The 22864-nt window shown below is 35.3% G+C and overlaps 1 protein-coding gene across 1 annotated transcript in view; it reads left to right on the top strand.

Moving 5' to 3' along the window:
• The window catches only part of LOC150095618 (WSCD family member CG9164-like), a 46276-nt gene extending 24674 nt beyond the window's left edge, over positions 1 to 21602 (top strand). The window contains exon 3 of the mRNA XM_090410327.1: positions 21047 to 21602. Coding sequence (XP_090266453.1) covers positions 21047 to 21519 — 473 coding nt within the window. The 3' untranslated portion in view covers positions 21520 to 21602. The remainder of the gene's footprint in view (positions 1 to 21046) is intronic.
• Positions 21603 to 22864: the final 1262 nt, after the last annotated feature.

Genomic DNA, 22864 nt, shown 5'->3' with positions numbered 1-22864 from the left:
TAAAATTGGAAGCAAATAAAATAAGAAGACTCCATAGCTCAGTCGGTAACAATGCCCTTTGGTTAGACAGACCTTGATTCGACTCCTACCCAGGATACGAATAATCTTTACGAGGACGTTCTTCTGAAGGTAAGTAGCCGTTCACACACGGGGCAGGCAGAGTTTCCCTTTCAGGAAACTCATGTTTTGCATTCCGCAAGACACAAACAGCCAAAGAATACACGTACTGACAAAAAAAAAAAAAAAAAAAAGAGAAGATAATGCAGATCAGATTAACAGCCTCATTCGCAGTCTTAAGTGTAGGTTTATGCGAAGCCAAGTTTATTGGAGGCCTGCGGGGTTTTGAAAAAAGTTCGGTGTTTGGTCTCTAGAGCAGAGTTTCCGGACTATATATATATATACATATATATGTTAAAGATACCAAGTTATTTTAAATATAAACCTGTTTTTTTTTTTTAAACTCCATTTCCCAAGTAAGCAAACAGACAAGTCAATCAAGTTTGCGCCTGCAAGTGTTGCAAGTCTAGCTGACCCTGCACGTAGCGCAAGACCAAGGCAACTCGTGGTAAAGGTAGATAAGCTCTGATCACAATTCTTAATATTTACCGTTAATGCACAAACTTGACTGACTTGTCTGTTTGCTTACTTGGGAAATGGAGTTTAAAAAAAAAAAAAAAAGATTTATATTTAAAATAACTTGGTATCTTTAACATATATTATACCCAAGGTAAAAAACTTTCTACACACACACACATATATATATATATATCCGCGCGGTTAGCCTAGTGGCTCTGCACTTCGCAACCATATGCCTGGGGAAGGAGTGTCTCAGGTTCGATTCCCGTCGTAGACGTGAGGAATTTGAGGATCTTACTCAGACATAATCAAGTTAGCCGGTCTTGGGCACGGACAGTAGGGTTTTTTCCGCCAGTTTATCTAGCGTTTTTCATCCCGCAAGCAGGCAAACCGGCCCCGTGAGCATACACCTCTACAGTCAAAAAAAAAATATATATATATATATACTGTATATATATTCCTTTTGAGCATGTACCTCTGTCCCATAGCGTAGTGTTCCAAATGCCGAACAAAACTGATTCAACAGTTCTGAAGCCAGGAGAGGAGGAGCAATCTACTTCTCAAAACACATCTCGTAAAAGACCGATGTCAGAAATAGTGTGTTGAAGATTCGTAAACAATATGCTGAGGGAAAAAACGAATTAACTGGTGAAGATGGAGTAATTATTTCTTGTCTCCAGTTCCGATAATAACTGTGAGAATAAAACATCCAGTAATAATTAAGCAGAATAAACTTTGATAAACTCTGAGGACGGATGGGGGGGGGACATCGTAACACAAAATCAAGGAACAAACCATGGCCATCATAAAAGAAAAACGAAAGCCAAGAAATGAGGCATGAATATGGCAGACATTGTTTTTACGATTCCTATATTGTTTATGAAGTACGCACTAGGATTTTTTTCACGTTCTGAATCTTGTATACATACAAAGTCGGCTTTAAAAAATAAAAAAAATAAAAAAAATTAATAAATAAATAAAAATAATAATAATAATGCTAACGACAGTGTGTACAAGTATGTTCTAGTCAGAAAACAAGGAAAAAACTTATCGAGTTTCTAGCTGTGGAGCTAGCCTTCGTAGCTCATTCAGTATAGGCGAATCCCTTTGGTCGGAAAGACCTGGGTTCGATTCCCGTCAGTGACGTGAAGAACCTTTATGTGGTCTCATTTGACTAAAAGGTGAGTTAACCGGTCTCATAATGTATGGGGATTTTTTTCCGGTAACTCGGGTTTTTCATCCCTCAAAACAGGCAAACCGGTTCCGTGAACACACATGGCTACAGTCATAAAAAATACTACGGCAAGGAAGAAACGGGGAAACCACCTTGCTAATAATCATCTCTCTAGTATGATAGCATATAGCTACCCCCCACCAGCCGTATGGTTGAGAGAATATGATAGGATAACTGCGGAGCTGTGTTACGAATTTGCCGTAGCTCTGGAAAAAATCAGATACAATGATCAGAGGGAAAAGAAAGCTGGCAATGAACAAGGTAAAGTCATCCAAGCAATTTGCTATTCTATCCAACTTTACATCATTAACAACATAAAAAAAGTTTACTGTTTATATTTAAACCTTTATAATAAATAACTAACTCTTTGTTAGCAATAAAACATCGTTGGTTCGTTTCTGTCACCCCCCCTCCTCAATCCTCCCTTAGTTCAACAGAATATGTGTTAGGTACGCTGGTCCTAAACGCAGAGCGTTTGCCAGTAGCGACGTGCATCTTTATTTAAAAGAGGAAGAACTGTTGACAAGTACTACGCCAAGTCACGTCTGTCTGTTGTCGCAAAGAAACTTATTTTTTATATATTTATTTCGAAAAGACACATTTAAAAACTGAATACTTGGATATACTCCACTTTACTGGGATCCTCTATATATATTATTTCTTGTTATCTACTAATCGATCAATTGCCTACCATATTGATAGTCACCAATACTAAATTGGCGCGAGTAGCCAACAAACGAGGAACATCAAAAGTTTCATTGACATCTGGATATGTCATATCATTGGCTTTCTCTTGTTACCTCATCATAAAAAGTAAATAGATTTATTCAAATGTATCACTTCCTTAATAAGATATTGCTATACTCATCGCACTAAGTGATTCCTTGGTTATCTTTTAAACATTTACGAAACTAGTTAGTCTCTGTGAAATGTCTTCCGCGATTCTATATTATTATTATTATTATTATTATTATTATTATTATTCAGTGTTTCATAGACATATTTCGCCATCGATGAACTATGTTCTCAGCATACAGTGTCGAAACACTTCGAGATAACGAGGTAACATTACAACAAAATAACTGCACTACAGAGATAGCGCGATATTATTGTAGTTATAGTAAGCTAGACAGCATATTAACTGAAACTCAACAACAATCCTTTATTTTATTTTATTTATTTATTCTTTTTTTTTTTTTAAAGACGTTTAAGCTATCAGTCAGACTATAGCTGTACTCTATCCATAGTACAAAGCTGTCTTAGCGTTATCCTAATAAGGAAGGGTGAAATTATTTTTTATAACACATTTCCTGGACACCGAAACTTTGTAGACGATAAACCTTCTTTATTAGTTGGATAGCAATTGGAAACTTCTGAACAGAGGTGACTATTCACAGTATCAACTACTCATTGAAAATAATCATTTCTCACTACGAAGGATGATATATATATAAAAAAAAAAAAAAAAATCAACAATTTCCATTTCCTATATTTACTTCTCAGGGCAAAAGTATTAACTTATGTATGATATCCCTGAGTGTTTCCAATTTTTCTTAATGCATATTAATTACAGAAAAAAACTGTTCTAGGATCCTGCAGTGGTTACAGGTTCATGTATATTGCTTCGGATAACTATCACCAAGTAACTTTAAAAAAAAACTAGTACAATTTTTTTCTGTTAATAGTAGTTGCACTCAAAAATATTCTCTATAAAGCTTTTCAACTAAAGGTGAGTTAGACAGTCTCATCAGGGGGATGTCAGGGTTTTCGTCTGGAATCTTCCAACATAACATGAAAACTGGCTTGAGAAGAAGTGCAACTTACAGACATAACTTATTCGTCTCACAGTCATAGCTGCTTTGGCATCATGTAACCCAACACATTGTTAATAAATAAGCAGTCCGCAGCATCGCTACTTTCTCCATTTCGATAATACACTCAGTCGTGAAGTATGCTTGTTCATTAAAAAATGATAAATAAATAAAAAGCAAACTGTTTTCAAACTTCCAAGAATTCAGAGTGTCAACGTTCTTTCAGTAATATCTTTGTTAGGAATATTTCATCCCCCCTCTTCTTTTCCGTACTTAAATTCTCTTTGTAACTATATCCCTCGTGTACTTCTGATTCAAAGGAATTATCGCTATGCCAAGATTCGGTACCCGCAACATGTTAATATGCAATTTAATTTTTCCCGCATTTAATAATAATATAAATCCTAAAATCACAATCCAATAATAATAATAATAATAAACTTTTAATTATAATAAAGATTTTATGGATTCATTCCCCATTCATAACTAATGATCTAATAAGTTAACAAACTACAGTGATGTGCACACAGCCTACTTATAATCTAATTATATATGTTATTCCTATAATCATGAGTTCCTCGTTCTCAGACCTAAATATTCTATCCACAAAAGTAACATTATTTACAGTTTAGGCCAAACTCGAATAATTCGTTACCGCTGCCATAAACGGGATCTAGCCATAACAGTAAGTGTGTGGGTGATGTCGAGAGCAACCACCAAGTTTTTCTGGTCTTCTTTACCGCGTGTCCAAATGTTGATCGCAAGTTTATTTATATTTATGCAAATTTTATGCAAATGTGAGCATTATCGGAGCTGCAATGAGTATTATGGAATCAGAAATGGCGATCGCTAATTAGGTGAAAATCTTCTATTTGGTTGGATAATTTCAATTTTTTTCTCCTTTTTGTAAAGGTTAGATGAATATGGAAAAATTTTCGAATTTCCATCGGAACAATATCATCGGCTCCAGAAAGCATTTTCATGTCTAACTCGTTCGGTAGTTTCTCAAAATTTTTCTCAGAGTAGAATTCAAGAGAGGAACTGGTTGAATTATTAGTAAGAGATTTTCCGTTGTCTTCGATGAAGGAGTCTGAGGAAAATTAGGTATTAGAAAAACAGTTTTCGGATATTATAGAAGAGCCATTTGTAGAAGGCAACACCCACATGAAAGGTACCTACAGTACCGCAGTAGTATCAGTTTGAGATCCGGAGTTGGCAAAGTATCAAAAAATATAACTGCTATAATTTAGGCATGAGACACCATGGAATAAAAATGATTAAGCAAACATTTTACACAAAAGCTTAAATATTTTCATATTATAAACATAAAACCTTTAAAACATACCAATTTATTAATGTTTTCAGTCATTTCTTGCGCTGTATTATCTGTTTTGAGAGCCTCCTCAGTTCAAGCTGTTGTGCCGAATCTTTGTTTGGAAAAATCTAGACTCGAAGGCTAGGATGTGAAGTCCGTTTATAAAGGCTTTACACTGAGATGAGTTGTCTGGTCTCATACGGGGGGGACGCTGGATTTCTCTCTCTCGAAATTCGGATTTTTCATTCCCCAAAACAAGCCAACCGGCCAAGAACACACGCAGTTGACACACATACGAGTAATACATTAGTCATCATAGCCTTAGTTGCGCATAATCACAGCCAAACCAAACAATTGCTCACATGCATTTCGAAGGATTACACAATACCAGAAGAGTAAACGTTTGTATCCACATAACCAGTTGGTTGACAACTGCATACGTGTGTAAACTTATTGTACATTAGTACCAGAAACTCTGCTCAAGCTAGTTGACATTTCTGATAAGAAGGGTGGTGGTCCCATATTGAGCGATTAAAATCATCTGCCACCTAAAATAATTTCTCAAACATGCTACGAGAATTCAGAAATTGTTAGTACAGCGAAAACGTTATCTGCTCAGACAACTAGTGTGGTTGTTTCTTGTGCACGATAAAAAAAAATTGCCGTCTGCAGTAAAGAAAAAAGCCCAGTGTAGCCTTCAATTTAACTTTCAATCAAATTACAAGTTATACGATTATTTTTATCCACACTGGTGTCCAAAAGCTAAGGCTGAGCTAATTTTTTACCAGTACATCAAAACGTTTTCATGACTACAGCCAAATGTGGACATAAATTTATTTGCGAGCATACTAATAAATTATATTACACAAAATGCGTTATAAATTTCGTACAAGTTAAATTGCAGCACGTTCTTGGCAAAAGTTACAAATTTCCTAAGACGTAGGTAAGGAACTGATGTACAGAAAACTATGCGGAGAGACATTTAAGTATCGAATATGTCCACCCCGAACTGCGATGCAGCTCTCACAACATCGTACCATGCTTAACACCAAGTGATTCAAAAGTTCTTGAGACAAACTGGCCAACTCCTTCAGAACAAGGATAATGCCTTGCTTGTTTTCTGGAGTGGAATTTCGACTAGCAATGCATCCCAAACGTATTCCACGAAGTTGAGATCTGGGGAGCGTGCTAGCTCCTCGATTTAATTAATATAATCGGTCTCCAAAAGTGTCGCCACTGCTTGTGTACGATGTGGTGTGGCATTTTCATCCATAAAAATGAATTCTTCGTCTACAGCACCACGGAACAATCGAACATGACGTTGAAGAATTCTTTACAATATCCTTCACCAGTCATAGTCCTATTTTACAGCACTTGTAACTCGTTGTGTCTGTTTAAGCATAATGCCTCCATAAACCATGACCCAAGAAAAGCACTTCCATTTCTATCCCTTTAAAGAACCATCTTACGATGGTAAGCAGTATCACTTTCACACAAGATCAAGTGTCGTCTAGAATCGGAGGAAAAACTAAAACGACTCTCATCTGTGAAGAGTACGTTAGCCCATTGGTGTCTCGTCCAATTTTTATGGATACAACACCACTGAAAACATGCTCTACGATGAGCTGTGGATAAATGGATGCAAACAACAAATCTTCGGGTATATGGCCTACTTGTTGCAGACGTCGATCCACAGTTTGTCGAGATATCCGCGTACTTGTGCTTGAATGGAGCTGACTTACAACTTGACCTGCCATGGGGCGTCGATTACGTTTTGCTGTCATAACCAAACATCTGTATTCATGCTCCGTGGTAGAGCGAGGGCGACCTCTCAGCAAATGCCTGGAGTACATCCCATTGGTTTGAAACACTGCCCAGAGCCTGGATACAACGTTATATGAGATTCCAAACTCTCTGGCAATATCAGAAATTCTGCGGCCTTCTTCAAGCTTTCCAATAATTCTTTCCCACGTGAAATCATTTAGATGATGTTTTTGAGACATAACAAGACATCCAAGTTTGCAACTTTATTCCTTCATGAAAATAGATTCCTTCAAACACAGTTTGCTTGGCGCAGCCTTTTGCCTTTTTTCCCTGTTGAGTGCTACCACGTGACCCCTTTGCTCGCGATTTCAAAATTAGAATGTGTGCCCGCTTTCTACTCGAAATCGTCAGTTATGCAAATTGCCACAAACTGATTCGTCTGAATTTGCGGTTGTAATCTTCAGAAATGGTGTTCGTCTTTCCACCAGTGTATATTCTAGTACAAAAATGAAGAGAGAGAGAGACATTGATCAGGATGCATCTTCAGAAGAAACACACACATACTGGGATCAGCTGGAGATGCAATTTATCAAATAAAGTGCTTGTTGGCCGAGTCCTCAGCATACCCCCCTCTCTAACCAAGGGACTGCGGGTTCGAATACCGCCATTGTCATGGATGTTTCTACCGCAAGCTTATTACAGGTCTGAAGCTTGTAAAAGTTTTCCACATTTGATTTCTAGACCAGGGTTTCTTGATTATGCTAAAAATATGAAAAATAAAATAAAAGACCTTAGCGCACCCACGGTATTATTACACCACATTGTTTACAACCCTCGGTGAATAGGAATTATAAAAAATAATGATAATGAATAAAAACAACTTCAACAGAGACTCTGCCAAAAATCATTATTACAGTGAAATAGGGAAAATTAATAAACATGTTTGGAATACGAAATCTCTCTCTCTCTCGATTTTCGGATATAGCACTTTTAATTTAGTTTATAAAAAGTGAGAAAGGACAGAAGATTATTTGCTTTGATTTGTTATGCAAATATCAGTTTATTAAAAAAAATACTTAACCGCATCATGATACCAATAAGCAGTCACGATTCTAAACGTTCATATGCAGCAATGCACGTGAACGTTTAGAATGAAAGCAAAGGTAATGGGAGTACCGTGCCATTAACAATAAAAATAAAAGCTGTATTTTTTACGAGTAAATTCAAAGATGAAAAGTATTTCTAAGGCGGCGTTTTATTATAAAGGAAAATGTTATCGATTTCTCGGAGGACTATAAAATAATGAAATAATGGATTGGATGCCGAGATAGTACGTGCTCACGCTATCGATCTTCTCTCGAGCTCTTCTATAATAGCGACTCTATCGATTAATATTAGGAGAAAATGGCAATAAAGAAAGTGGTTGATCCGCCAGGAAACAGACAAAATTTCTTTTCCTCTTGATATAATTCTGAAAAATATCTTTTAGAGTACAGTGAAAGAGTTAATAAAAACGAAATTAGCATATCAGCTTATTTTAATCTTTTTCTGATGAACACAAGTTTCAAGCTTTCTTCCTCATCAAGATGTAGACGTCTTAGAGCAGAGTGTAGCTAAACCAGTTGAGGAAATGTATACAAGGCGAGAGAGAGAGAGAGAGAGAGTGTGTTCTGCGGTAAAACTGGGCTAATTGTAGTAATAGCTGTATGTAATGTAATAGCATATAATAGTACTTCTCATATGCAGAAAGTACAAACACAGTATGAATATACAATATTCGAACATAAAGACCAACCGTGGCAATAAAATATGATATCATTTAGTTACCGATTTGAAACATTTTACAAAATTATTTTTTAATGGCATACTACACTATTTCCATATACACTATGTTCCAAATTTACTGACAAAATTTATGTCGTCTGCTTTACATAGCATTTTGCTGATCTTATCTCATGCAATTGTTTTCCTTACTTTTTTATTTTAAATTATTTTCCTAACGTTTAATCATGAGAAAAAGAATTAGTGATCATAAAAGAGAAGTGTGAAAATGATTCGAAAAGTAATCTGATTGGAAGAAAAACTTGAAATAATAAAGAAAAATGAACAAGGCGAGTCCAGAGCAGAGATAAGACAAGAAAACAAAAATGGGTGAATCAACTGTTGAATACAAAGAGAAAGGTAAGCCTGCTTCAAGTTCATCATGCATGCACTCGAAATCAAAGTATTATAATGATTGAATTAGAGAGACTTCTTTTTACATGGATCGAAGATTGTAACCAAAAACGGATCCCGCTAAACACTGGCTTTATTAAATCAAAAGTCTCTTTGTAACCTGGAAAGAAAGTGCTATCAATGATGGAAAAGAAAAAGAATTCCACGTTAGTGCTGGGTGATTTGAGCGTTTCAAAAAGAGAACTAGTCTACACAATGTTCTAATCACATGCGAAGCTGAAAGTGCAGATAAGGAGATATCCAGAAATTTTGAAGAAAATTGTGTAAGAAGGGGACTATTGTGATCAACAAATATTTAATGTCGATGAGAAACCGGCCTCTTTTTGGAAGCGAATGCCTTCCAAGACTTTTTTAGCCAAATCAGAGAAATCTCAGCCTGGTTATAGCAATACGCAAGCCGTTTGGAAGCACATTGTGGAAATGATTTTAGAGGCTTTTCAAATTAATCTAATTAATTGAATCTCATTCTGAAAATTGGGTGATTCCGACCTACTAAATTTAGATGCACAGCGGGAAGATCCTGAAGAATATGAAAATTTAATCACTGACAAGCCCAAAGAGGTTTCACAGAAACAATTTGAAAATAGTTTTCGTACAATCGAAGTTTTTAAGCAGAAATGCTTGGAAGTTGACCCTGGTGAAGAGAGAACCAGTAAAATTTGCAGAAGTGGCAATAGGGCCATATCGTCAGTTGTATGAAAAAAAAAAAGAGAATGCCCGCCAAACTACGTTAGCTCAATTCTTTTTTAAGAAGCAGAATAATAAATTTATATTCTGAATATGTTTTATCGTCTTTCAGCTTCATGGTTTTCCTTTAACTAGGCCCTGAGACATACTCTAATTCTTTTATAAAAAAAAATTAAGGCTAAAAAAAGAAATCTGAGGAACGATTTATACATTTTCCCATAGGTTATTATATTTGATTAGTGCGTTTTCGATTAACGCGCCTGTTTTAAAGAACGCATTAGACGCATTAATCGAGGAATTGCTGTATAGTGTTTTTCATACTTCACTTATTGAACTATAATAAACAGCGATTATAATATACGTTCCTGGCAAACAAATCACAAGTGTCATAAAATGGACACACGATGAAAAATACAGCAAGGTAGATTAATTTAAGATTAGGTTTTGTCATTTAAAAAAAAAAAAAAAATTACTGCATTTCTCACCATGCGTCCACTTTGCGACACGTGATTTTGAGAGAGTTGTCGCATAGGATGATGAAACTCCTCCTCATCATATGCCAAGCAGGCATAAAAAACTCAACATAGCTCAAATCTTTTATTTTCCTAGCCATCGCTTGCAATGAGATAACGATACATTTATTATTATTATTTCTCGGGCATCTCCCTGGAGTCAAAGACTAATCGTGGTACACCCATCTAACCACTGTTTATACAACACCTCTCCTTGAACTTATTCATCTATGAAGTACAACTACTGCTGGTAACCATTCACCATTCACCCAATCAAAAAATCTAGCCCCAATATCCTTGCAAACCGTACTCTTATACAATTTCAATGGGTAACCTCTTGTTCTCTCCCTTCCTGCGGCCAATTCGATGCCAATCCTATAAAACCCCCTTTAATAACTAATATGCTTCCACCATTCTCCGTCTTATTCGCTTATGAGCTAGTTTTGAAGCTCCCAGTCTACTCTAGGAGTTTTCCATAGACCTGTCACAATCGTGGTCACTTGCCTCTTGATCCTCTCCACTACTTCATCCCCACAGAATCCAGGGAACCAGATCTGCTCTAGATATTTCTAGATGTTTCACACTGTCTTTCAAACTGTCTGTCTGTCAAATATATAATACGATCAATCAGAGAATCTCTAATGTCGAGTAAACGTTTTCTTGATAATACCTGGCATCTTATATAAAATAGGGTCCCACCTTACTGCTATTTGCTAATAACTCAACATTCTTGCCAATATTCCTAACCGGTGCAATTATTCATTTCGTGTGGGTTATTTATCATTACTGTAGTATGCCCATTAATTAACAAACGATCATGTTTCCCTGTGTTAATTAATAATAACTGGGAAATTTTAAATACAAATTAACAGATACGATCTTAATAAAGATATATGTACAATAATTAGGTTTCATTATCGTAGGATTAATTTTGATAATTATTTTTAACTTTTGCATTTGAATATTTTAATTGCTTTATATATGAACTAATTAATCTTCATGACTAATTATTATGATTAAAAACTAATTGTTTTAATGTTATTATAAACTATTCACTACACTAAATTGTAATGGTCAATGCACAATTTGTTTCGTCATGTAGGTACTATTACAATTATATTCCTAGTAACTCTTCCATGATGTGCGTCCTATGGCATCCTTTGAATTAAAGATGCCAAAGAAATTATATTCTTGGTTTAATCTTTTATCCAAGTGCAAGCAAATAAAGTTTGCGCGTACTAAGACAATTGATGTGAAGTCATCAGCCTCTATATACAAGTAGCCCAGTCATGAAGATTCTTCATGCAAACTTTGTTTGCTTACACTTGAATAAAGGATTAACCAAGAAGATAATTTCTTGGCATCTAGAAAAACTTTCCACATGATGCATCCTTGCCGAATGTAGCCATGTATACGGCACGTAAATAATAAGAATGCACCTGGTTAACAATGCACACGTAGAACATTGCAATCAGCCAGACATTGGTCGACCGTTATCAGGGAGACCAAATATCCAGTTAAAGCATACTGAAGTCGTTAATTACAGTCATTGCAATGTTACCTCTATACCTGGGCCAATGTTCCCTCTAAGCTGTGCGAGTGCACACGCGCACACCGATCAAAAAGGAAGCGCACACGCCTAGTAACTGCGCGCCCAAAATGTTTTCTTGCAAATTTCCAATTTATAGTCAATAATTTGTGAACGTACTAATAAAACGAATTATATGATCAATCATACATATCACTTATTTTATTTAGTAATTTCTCCAATGTGTCCACTCCAATATTACTCTAATCCATTCCAGCTTAATACAATCTAATTAGTTACTTTTAGCCTGCAGCGTGTGGGCGAACTGCGGCTGACGTCACATGTTGCAGAGGAATATTTGTTTAGTGTCTACTGTCTAGCCAGTACATTCGCTTGAACTCGTGCAAACGGTGATTTGTAGCTACGCGGATTTAAACGAATTAATTCAGTGCTAGCAATTTTACAAGTTAGAGCTAGACTGAAAAAAAAAGGGCAACTTTAATATGAGAAATATTACATTGAGTTTGAGACTGGAAACTGGCGCACCAAATGTTCGTCATGCGGACATGGGCTGACAAGAATTAGAGGGAACATTGCTTGAGGGGCCCATTGATTTATACTTTTAATTTTTCATATTCTTATCCTTTCATTAATATGATTCTACCTGAATTCGTATTCGTTGGGTGATGAAAACTTTTTTTTTTCAAGTGATCAGTGTCCGTGGTCTGTATAGACTTACTTTTATTTTGTGATGAGAAGTAGCATGGCAAAATCGTCCTCTGTTTTATCCTAGAACGAGGTAAGGTACCTTATTTGAGAGAGTACGATGAATAATGCGCTCCATCCCTGTAGAGTATATGTTCGGTTGTACAATTTTCTGAGAAAAACTCTGCCAGCTCTGTGTGATAAGCTTCCTACTCGACACATTTCCCAACACATGAACAACTTGTTACTATAATGAACCCGTACACTCTTCTCAACCAGATGGCGCTGACTTCACACTGTTTATGTAGTTTTCCTGAGTTATGCCACTAATTCACATCTACTTTAAGTATTTTCATTTCCTGTATAAGATTGTCAAAACTTCCTAATTTATATAATGTGCTCACATTCCAAGTTCCAATTTTCAAGACTCTGTTTCTTGTTTACAAACGAGGAATATCAGATGCCAACCTTCCTTTCGGATTTGAGTTGACATCATCATGAGATGCATTTGCAGTGCTCGTTTTACTCATAGTTTCAATGTCTTCTTCCCTGTAATTATCTACAGCTTGGGACGCGGTAGGCGTTCCAACTTCCAAAGTATAGTTTGCAGGGTATTTTCTTTTCTCTGTGGTCGACTACAGGATAGTAATGTGGTAAGACCCTGATCTAACTTGGCTCGAACTGCCAGCCGTTGATCTGTATTCAGATTCTTCCACCTACCAATTATTTCCCATTGCCGTTGATATATGAATTCTCCCACCAATCATGAAACAGATGTCATTGCAGTCCTGACATCTTCACCAGAGTCCCTTTAGTCAGCCACTTTTCAAGGTTCTCTGTAAGTCTTCACGGTTACCGTATCGGTCCGAGGCACAAGAAGTCCCCATCGTATTTCACCTTACAAAGCAGTCCTCTACTTTATGCTGCTTCCACCCTCCACAACGGTGGAGTTAGAAAGGTTTGGATTAGAATCCTATCTAGGATTAGAGAAACTTTTTAAAGGATTTTCAAATGGTAAATGGTAAGGTTTTTCCTTCGCACAACTGATAAACCAGCCAGAGAACACATGAAATTAACAGATATAATGAGCTGGCCTCGTAGCCTTAGTGAGTTCTTTCGTAATTTCATAAAACTATTGTAGAGGAGAAGGAAAACTGGCAAAGATGCAAAAGTCACAAGACTTTTCATAAGATGGAGCTTACTGAATAATCCATTGTGCCAAATCCGATCAGATGCCTTTGAGATTCAAAAGTAAACACCCGAGTTTCTTCAAACTTTTTCGGCGTCATCTGTCTAAAGACAAACAATTGGCATAAGAAAGATTTCTTGATGGACTGCTGTAGATTCCAACTCGATCGCTTATTTTTTAAGAGGATTGTACGCAACGTAAAAGTTGACTGTTGATGGATCCTCTGTTATTTTAGAAAGAACTAAAGTGAGAGGAACATATTTTGCCGTTCTTAGGAGGGGCTAAGTTGAAAGTTGCATGATAAATATCAAAAAAATAGGAGAGTATAAAAAAGTGACACAGCACTGCTCAATGCCAAAAGCAAAAGGCTCAGAGAAAGACCACAATCTATGTAGATTAATGATTAATAGTTAATGCCTTAATAGTTAATACTGGAGATTTGACGAATAGCTTAATTTGTTATTAAAAAAGAAAGTTATTGACAGGAAGTTAGCAGTAATGTAAACTTAATTATGTAGTACAATCATAGTATCCTCCGACACTCTTTGAGCATATATATTAGTAACCGATGATTATTATTCTGCGTGCGTGCGTGTGTGTGTGTGTGTGTGTGTGTGTGTGTGTGTGTGTGTGTGTGTGTGTGTGTGTGTGTGTGTGTGTGTGTGTGTGTGTGTGTGTGTGTGTGTGTGTGTGTGTGTGTGTGTGTGTGTGTGTGTGTGTGTGTGTGTGTGTGTGTGTGTGTGTGTGTGTGTGTGTGTGTGTGTGTGTGTGTGTGTGTGTGTGTGTGTGTGTGTGTGTGTGTGTGTGTGTGTGTGTGTTTACAGTATCTGAAGCGTGGGAATTTGATAAAATCCAAAATTTTATCAAGTTCCATCCACCCATAGCGATTTTATTGCAATATATAATTTCCACACATTTTGTCCTTTTGTGTTCCTGCAGATGGTATGATAGAAAGAAAAACTGGCATGCTTTCTAGAAATTAAGAATTTCAGATATTAAATTTGAATAAAATCTGCCCTGCTAGTACTGAAATAACTTTTGAATGTACAAACGGCAGACCAAAGTCCGAAACTTAAGGTGATTACCCGATATATACACCTGAGGCTACGAGGCCACTATTTTTCGAAATACTGATTTTCATAGTATTATATACTGTACTCGAAATGAATAAAAATTTGAATGTCGATTTATCAAAGAAAGAGAAATAAACATTGATGCGATTAACACCTTTTGAAATTCAGTAGCATAAACATGAGAAACTCGTAGGATATATTTTGTATCATATATACTGCTGAAAGTGGTAGGCATATTTCTATCCACTCCTCTCTAATTAAATCCACACATATTTCTGCAACCGAAGTAAAGAAATAATGCCTAACTCGCACAAAAATCATGATGCAGAAAGACGTTAGCATGATAAAATTTCGACTCTGATGAACTCAGGCTGTCCTAATGTTGGTTTTCCAATATATTAAATTATCATGAATATTCCTTGAATGACAGTTTAAAGATTTTGCGAATGGATCAATATGTTATAATACATTAAAGATAATAAACAATTTATTATATAATATAGTAAAACTTTTTCAAAGCGGAATCGCAAGGGACCGAATATATTTTCCGCATTGGCCAAGTTTCTGCATTATACAAAATTGCAAAAAAAAAAAAAAAATCCATTAAAATCATATTACATAGTACATACCTGTTTATGAGTGAAAATCGGCGGCGCTGGCTCTTGTACGTAGGTGATGCTTGTAGACCTATGTTATTAAAATAATAGTAATAATAATAATAACGCATTATTAAACTATTAATGCTCTATGACACTGCACATTACACGTTTCCAATATACAACTCATTGAGATTTCTTCCACAGATCCAACAAAGAAACTTGTTTCCACTTTTTTGTGATCATGTCTTTTTGAATTCAGTCCTTAACTGTATATGTACAATAGTTCAAGAAGACTGGAAGAGTTTGAATCAATTGCAAACTGCATTACTTCACTGATGCAATGAAGGGCCTGTTCTTGTGTACGAATTTTCGTTGAAATACCCTGTTCTCCGGCTGCTGTTTCTCCTCCTCCTTCTTCTTCCTCCTCCTCCTCCTCATCCTCCACATTTTCGTTTTGTGTATTTCTTACCGCTAGTAGAGCAGATTCAAAGCTGTAATGTGTATAATGTGTGGCTAGATGTCATTACTCCGAACAAAGTTCTCTGTATCACAGGAAAATTCTTTTCCTCAGCAAAGATTGGGTATTGCAGCAATGTTTTCACTCGCCTCCTCCAAATTATCTGCCACATCACTTTCCCCAAACCCAGCTTTAGCAAAACACTTTTTTACTGTTTCTGCTTTAATTTTCTTCACTCCCAACAAGATCCAATTCAGAGCATCCAGAACCAATACAGATCTTGCTAATGCGTAAGAGCTATGGGCTCCTTCTACATTCGAAATCAAAGATTGCATCAGAAATTGTCTGTAATGCGATTTGAATGTGTAAATAACATCCATATCCATACACTTCTTGCATTTCCTGGGAACTAGGCGATTTTCACATTTGAAAGTGTTACCTTTGGGTGGCAGGTAGCATTGTCAAGAAAAAGGATGACATTTCTATTTTCCTTCTTCATTTTTCAATTAAATATATTTAACCACTTTTCCATTGTAGCTGCAGTCATCCAAGCTTTTTTATAGTTTCTCCAAATCCCTGGTAAATTTTCAGGTTCTTGAAACATCTTGATTTTGCTGCTTTTCCATTTCTCCCACCATATTCCCACACAATAACACTGTAAGTCTTTCTTTGGACATTTTGCCCTAGTACACTTTTCTCCCCCCTTAATCGCGAGTGATTTTGTTGTTAATGTCAAAAAACAATCCTGTTTCGTCTGCATTGTAAATGTTTTTAGGTTCATATGGTGAAATCAATTCTAGCAGTTTTGGTTTCCACTCACTCACTACACTTTCATCCACATCTTTAGATTCCTCACAGACACTTCGTTCCACACAATATTGTGCCTCTTCTTAAAACTATCCAGCCATCCTGTAGAGACGCCTTAAACTGATCATTCCCGAGAGATTTGGCTACTGAGAGAGCTACACTTTGGACCGGATATGTGAATATTTTTTGATCTTGCATTCGTGAACCACGAATGCAATACTACTTCCACACTACCTCGTTGCCAGTTACCTTTGCCTTCCTCTTCATTCGACCGTTTCCTTGCAGCCACTCGTTCATTATTTTAGCCTTTTGTTTAAGTGTGTTGTATACTTGCGTTTTGCCACACTTAAACCGCATCATTATTTCCCGTACCGAGAGTTTATCCTTTTCTTTAGCTTCAATGACTTTGAGATTTTCGTTTAGCGACAACGCCACATATGTTTTAGCCATGATGCAATAAATGAACTGATCGGTTTGTTGAAATTCGGGTTCCTGAAATGTTTGGACTTGCTGGAAACTCACCAACGTTAATTCTCAAGCGAAACAGTAAAAGCAACACAAGTGCCAAAATCTAATAAATATAGGTGTATTTTTAAAACACTTTCTGCTTTATATAAGTAATTTTTAATAAATTCTTTACATATTGCTTTCCGTTTTCGCGTTGGACAGATTCCACATTATACCAAATAAATAACACTGTAATGCCCATTCTTCTGGTCTGGACTATATAATTTGTTCACAGTGAGCACGTTTCCGCCTTATTCAAGTTCCGCCTTGGACAATATTTACTATATTTCTTTTTTTTTTTTTTTGGCAACTCTGGTCAAAGACTGAAGGAAACGTTTGTGTTTTCTGAACTGAACAGAACGTTCATATGCTTCTAGTTTTTTATTTAGCCGCATTTGTTCTATGCGGCTAAATTAGCAACCTTAATAGAAATTTTACAATAAAAATTTTATTGTAAGCAGCAGATTTAACGACACTAAAATCTACCACAAAAACTTACAAATATATGGAATTATCATTATCATATATGGAAATTATCATATTATTATCATATTATCAATTATCATATATGGAAAAATCATACCATCTTTATTGCATAAAGAAATCCTGAATTCTAACAACATAGTTTATAAACGCATATAAATTTTATGCATATTTTACAAACTTAAACAAAGAAATTAAATATTTAAAGATCTTACATGTACAATATCCAGGACAACTAATTGACCGCAAAACTCATGCTGCTTCCTCTGATAATAAAGAAGTCTTAATGCTCAAAATATTAAAATACACTTATATCTGTACACCTACAAAAGTTTATAAACATACCTTGTAACCTATCAAAGCTGTTTGCATAGCTAGCCAAAAATTAATGAGGCTCAAATCTTCTCAAAAATCAACCTAAGAAGGGAGAAAAATAAAATAAAATAAAAGCGATATATTTGAGTATCACAACGTCGTATACAATTTTCCATGCTTACGGTTCCTATACACACCGGCCACTGAATTAGAAACATTTATGCAGATTTACGTAAACGTCATGTACGCAGCATATGCAAAACACTTACGTATTTGGCATACGCTGATGGTGACGCATGTGACCTATCGGTAATCGTCAACAGTGTTGATCACAATTGGAAAAACAACGGATCTTTCGGAGTTCGATAAAGGGCTTACTGTGGGTGCCAGTCTGGCTGGAGCCACGATTTTGAAAACAGCAGAGTCGACTGGATTCTCAAAAGGTGAGATATCACCCGGGTTTTTAATCAGTGAAAAAATATGCCACATTGCTTGTCTAAGAGGGGTAACTATGGTCTTAAGACAGTCTGTCAAGAATGAGATCGCCGTCGTCTGAGAAGCTTGTACGGACAAACAAAACTTCCTGTGTTGTGTGCAGCAATTGACTGAAGCATTTAATGAAGGCCCGACCCATATCTCACGAACTATGCGTAGGGAATTGAAGATGATCTGTAATGACAGTCGCATGCCTATACAGAAACCATTGATTTCTGAGAAGTTTCTAATTCAGTCGCCGGTATTTGTATCATCAGAGCGCTTTAAAGAACGTAACATTCCATTCCCTGAAGACTAAGAAGAAAAACTTAAAAAAAATTAATTAATTAATAAAAAGAAAAAGCAATAAAAACAGAAACATTACATAAGCATACACCAAGAACTGACAAGTTCACTATTATTGGTTTTAAATTAAATTAAAAATAAATCTTCAAAACAAATTACATATTTTAGACAATCTGGAAGTTACAGAAATAAGGTCACAGAAATTGCCATTTCGCTGATATCACAATGTGATATCAACGAAATCGCAATTAAACAAAATAAAATATTGCCCTAAGTTTAAACAATGGGAATATGCGCTTGTTGACTTAATCTTCATAAACCTTTTCTCTTAGGAAAAGGTTTATGAAGATTAAGCCAACTTAACCATACTACATTGGCTTCCAGGGTATTTTAGAGCCCACGCATGTGTTTTTTGAAATATCAGCCTTTCTGTCATTTATCGTTATCATTTAACGTTTTTATAAGTTTTAATATATTTCAATACCATTTATTGAATTGCAGTTCATTTTCCTTTATAATGTTTGTATGTTTATACTAATTTTATATTCGAATAAAAGAAACGAAATTCCGAATTAGTCTTCCTATTCATTTGCTCCTCAACTGCACTCATTCCCAGTATCTCTTAATCCCAAATAGATGAAATAACACAGACAAGGGGTATCCTTTTTTTTCCTTTATCATCTTTAGATAAACATCAAGGATTCATTTCTCCAATCTCTGTCCTCCATTAGCATTCAACAATAACATGTGTTGTAATAATATGTATTCTAAAGTAGCCTAAAGGAAGATTTCCCAGTAGTGCTCGATATTTAGTTTGCTAATCCAGCCGCTTCCAGAGTTTGTCAAGGCAAAGTAAGGTTTGTTTGTTTCTCTCTCTCTCTCTCTCTCTCTCTCTCGCAAACGCGATCATAACATATGAATAAACAATCATTAGGATTAGTAACATTTCTTGTTATCGAGTATACCATTAGAAATACACTCTACCTCCATGATGATTAGAGGAGAAGAGAACTAGCTACCGATTGCTAAAAAGTTAAGGCTAAAAGGATCCCGCCTTTTTTGAAATAAGGAGAGGAAAATGGTAAGGATCATTATCCGAAAATGTGGATACGAAGCCCTTTCAGGGATTTATGCCCAGTTGCCTGTTTCGGTCTCCTTCCATCTTTTCCTTGATCGTCGCTGACTTCTATATCCTACAACTGGGTGGTATCGGAGTATTTTTTTTTTTTTTTTTCGGGTAGTCTTGAACTGTCCATTCTTCCGATATGGTCAATCCACTTCTTTCAGTATTCATATACTTTGTTCAATACCAAGTCTATTTTTAGGTCTTTACGTATTCATTTCAGATGTGCTTCTTCTTTTGTCCCAGAGTATAGCCTGCTGTCCTTCGCAGGAATTTCGTTTCTCCAGTTTCTATTCTTTTTTGATTCTGCAGTTTTAAAATACTCCTTTAATACACATCAGATGTTCTCACTCATATATTGTACAGAAATTATACAGAACAGTCAAAAATGTTTTCGTATTTACTTTCCTAGTGAAAAGAAAGCTTTCTTTATCCTAAGCAAAAATGCTATTTAAAATAAGCTCATTTCCACAGCAATACAGGAATATGAGGTGGATTTACAAATATCAGTGTTATGATTTCTACGAGAATTTAAGTAGTCCATAAACAATAATAAGTTACGGTTGTAATGGCGAAATTAATTGGCAATCAATATTTTAATGGAACAATAAAAGGTAAGTTTTAAAGATTACATTTACAAACAATTTCTATAAAGATGCACGTCAGTTTTTTAAAAAAATATTTCTTACCATTTCTTCTTATATCTTTTATATTTCTTATAATTCGGCAACAGATCGCCGTAAAACTTCCTATTTTGTGAGCAATACAATACGTTTATTTCAAGAAAACAAGAAATCGGTGAGAAGAAGCAAGGCTTAAGATGGCGTATAAAAGCATACATAGATTATTTACAACTTCATGAAGTTATCGACAAACAAGTTAAAAATGGCGTCGTCAACACAATAATACAAATAAAAATTCAAAATGTCAAAAAAAAAAAATGCGATGTAATACACTATGATAAAAATTAAAAATTAGATTTAAAATGCAGTAGGTAAAAAACGGAAGATAAATATTCCCCTTAGCATAAAGGAAGTAAACAAGACCGATATAAATTTTACATTCAATTAAAACCTGCAAGTTATGAGATCAGTTTGTAAATTAAGTAACATTGGGGAGTAGGGTTAATCTAGTGGTTATTTCTCGTACAAGATATATATTAAGAAATATGTCTAATATTTTTATTCTTAAAACAGCGCTAGATATTCCAGGAAACTACAGCTTCGAATTTAATTATTAATGAATTGTATTATAAATTTCGCTTTTTCCTGTCACTTCGTTAATTATTAAAGTTTAAATAAGTCATATTTATTTTATTTTCATTTATTTATTTATTTTTATTGCAGCATGGGCTGATTATGTCGCTGTCCAGAGTAGAGCTTGGGCTAACATGATCTTGGACTGGCTACAATTTGAAGGACCCCTTTATGTTGTTCGATACGAGGATGTGATAACTGATCTTCCAGGTGAGCTGTCGAAACTCGTTAAGTTCCTCAACGTCACTGTTTTATGGCCAACGTTCCAGTGCGTTCTTCGCCATAAAGATGGCATATTTCGCCGACCGAAGAAGCCCTTAAAGTTTGATCCTTTTGATTCAGATATGCACAGAACTATAGAAAATTATAAACGTTTTGTGGATAGAGCAGTACATTTGCGTGAACAAGGATTATATATTCATCTTCAAAATCTGACAGTTAACTTTCTTAATTACAAAGTAGAACGTCCAACAGTGCAAGTGACCTCTCTCTTTACAGGAAATATATTATCAACAACGAAAATTAGGAACTTATTATCGGGAATTTTTAGAATATTTGGATAAATATACTATCTCATCAGACAGAAGCACCTTGATAATGTTCCTTGCTGCATAATAAATTTCATCTTATCATTATTATAACATCACATTGCAATTCTCCAAAGCAATAATAGACAAAGACTGACTTTTTATTTGGGTGATTTTCCAGTCCATTACTTGCAGCCCAAAATTACATTTTTTGTTCTAGGGGAAAAAAAAATTAAGAATTCTTACTAACTGTTTATTCGTACACACACACACACACACACACACCGTATGAAAACGCCACTTCCGTCTGTGTGTGTGAGTGCGCACGCGGCAGTGCATTGTGGCATTACATATGTAATACATAGCTAAGCATATGTTGTGGCATTACGTATACACATCAGTCATATTGTCTCAATGCTAGAAAATCCATCTAGTTCAATAAAAATTCAAAAATATTTGATCTCTTCAGGGATTAATTCTTGTTACTTAATTTGTTGTAATTATTTAGAAAACTTCTAGCAGCTGTTTTGTAATACTCTACAACTATATATTGTACAATATATACAATATATAATACAGCAGATAATGTTTTCTAGTAGGGGAGGAAGAAAGGGCAGATATTTAAGTAAAGAAACTGCCAGTAATTATAACTACCTATTAGTAGTCATATATTTCATTTAATATGTTCTTAAAGCATAATAATAATTGCAATACTGTAATTGCTAATCAATAAGTAGAAAACTTCGCATGAAGGCAGGCAGTTATCCAAGATAAAAACACTCGGTGTAGGAAAGTAAAGTATGTTAAGTAATAATAATAAATATCGATTAAATTATAGAAGATAATCCATATTATAAAAATCTATTTCAAATTGCAATGCTAATTACATAATTTTACATTGTATCATATGAAAACTGTTTATCAGTGTTAGCAGTTTCTTGTTAAATATTTAGAAAAATGACAAAGAAATTAAAAATAGGCAAAATATTTGCTCGACTCTTTTCTGTTTCTAACTCTAAAAATATCTGAAAATATTTTTCTAGTTCAGTTAATATACAACTGAAATGGACCGTTTATATTGCTAGAAAATTTAGTTAGAAAATTCTGTTAATAATGCATTTGCTGGAAGGAGACGAAGAGTAATAAGAAAAATTAATCTGATTAAAATCAAATAAAGAATGAGAAACAGGTATTAGGAACAAAAATATTATCCAGAAAGGAATGTTTGACAAAAATGTTATTTCATCAATATTAATAAAAGCTCTATAAAACAATTATTCTCTCTCTCTCTCTCTCTCTCTCTCTCTCTCTCTCTCTCTCTCTCTCTCTCTCTCTCACACACACACACACACACACACACACACACACACACACACACACA

This window comes from Typopeltis vanoorti, chromosome 20, assembly GCF_054136105.1.
Source record: "Typopeltis vanoorti isolate ZY-2024b chromosome 20, IOZ_Tvanoo_1.0, whole genome shotgun sequence".
Classification (NCBI taxonomy): Eukaryota; Metazoa; Arthropoda; class Arachnida; order Uropygi; family Thelyphonidae; genus Typopeltis; species Typopeltis vanoorti.
Note: the sequence above shows the minus strand (reverse complement) of the source record. Positions and strands in the feature narration are given on the sequence as shown.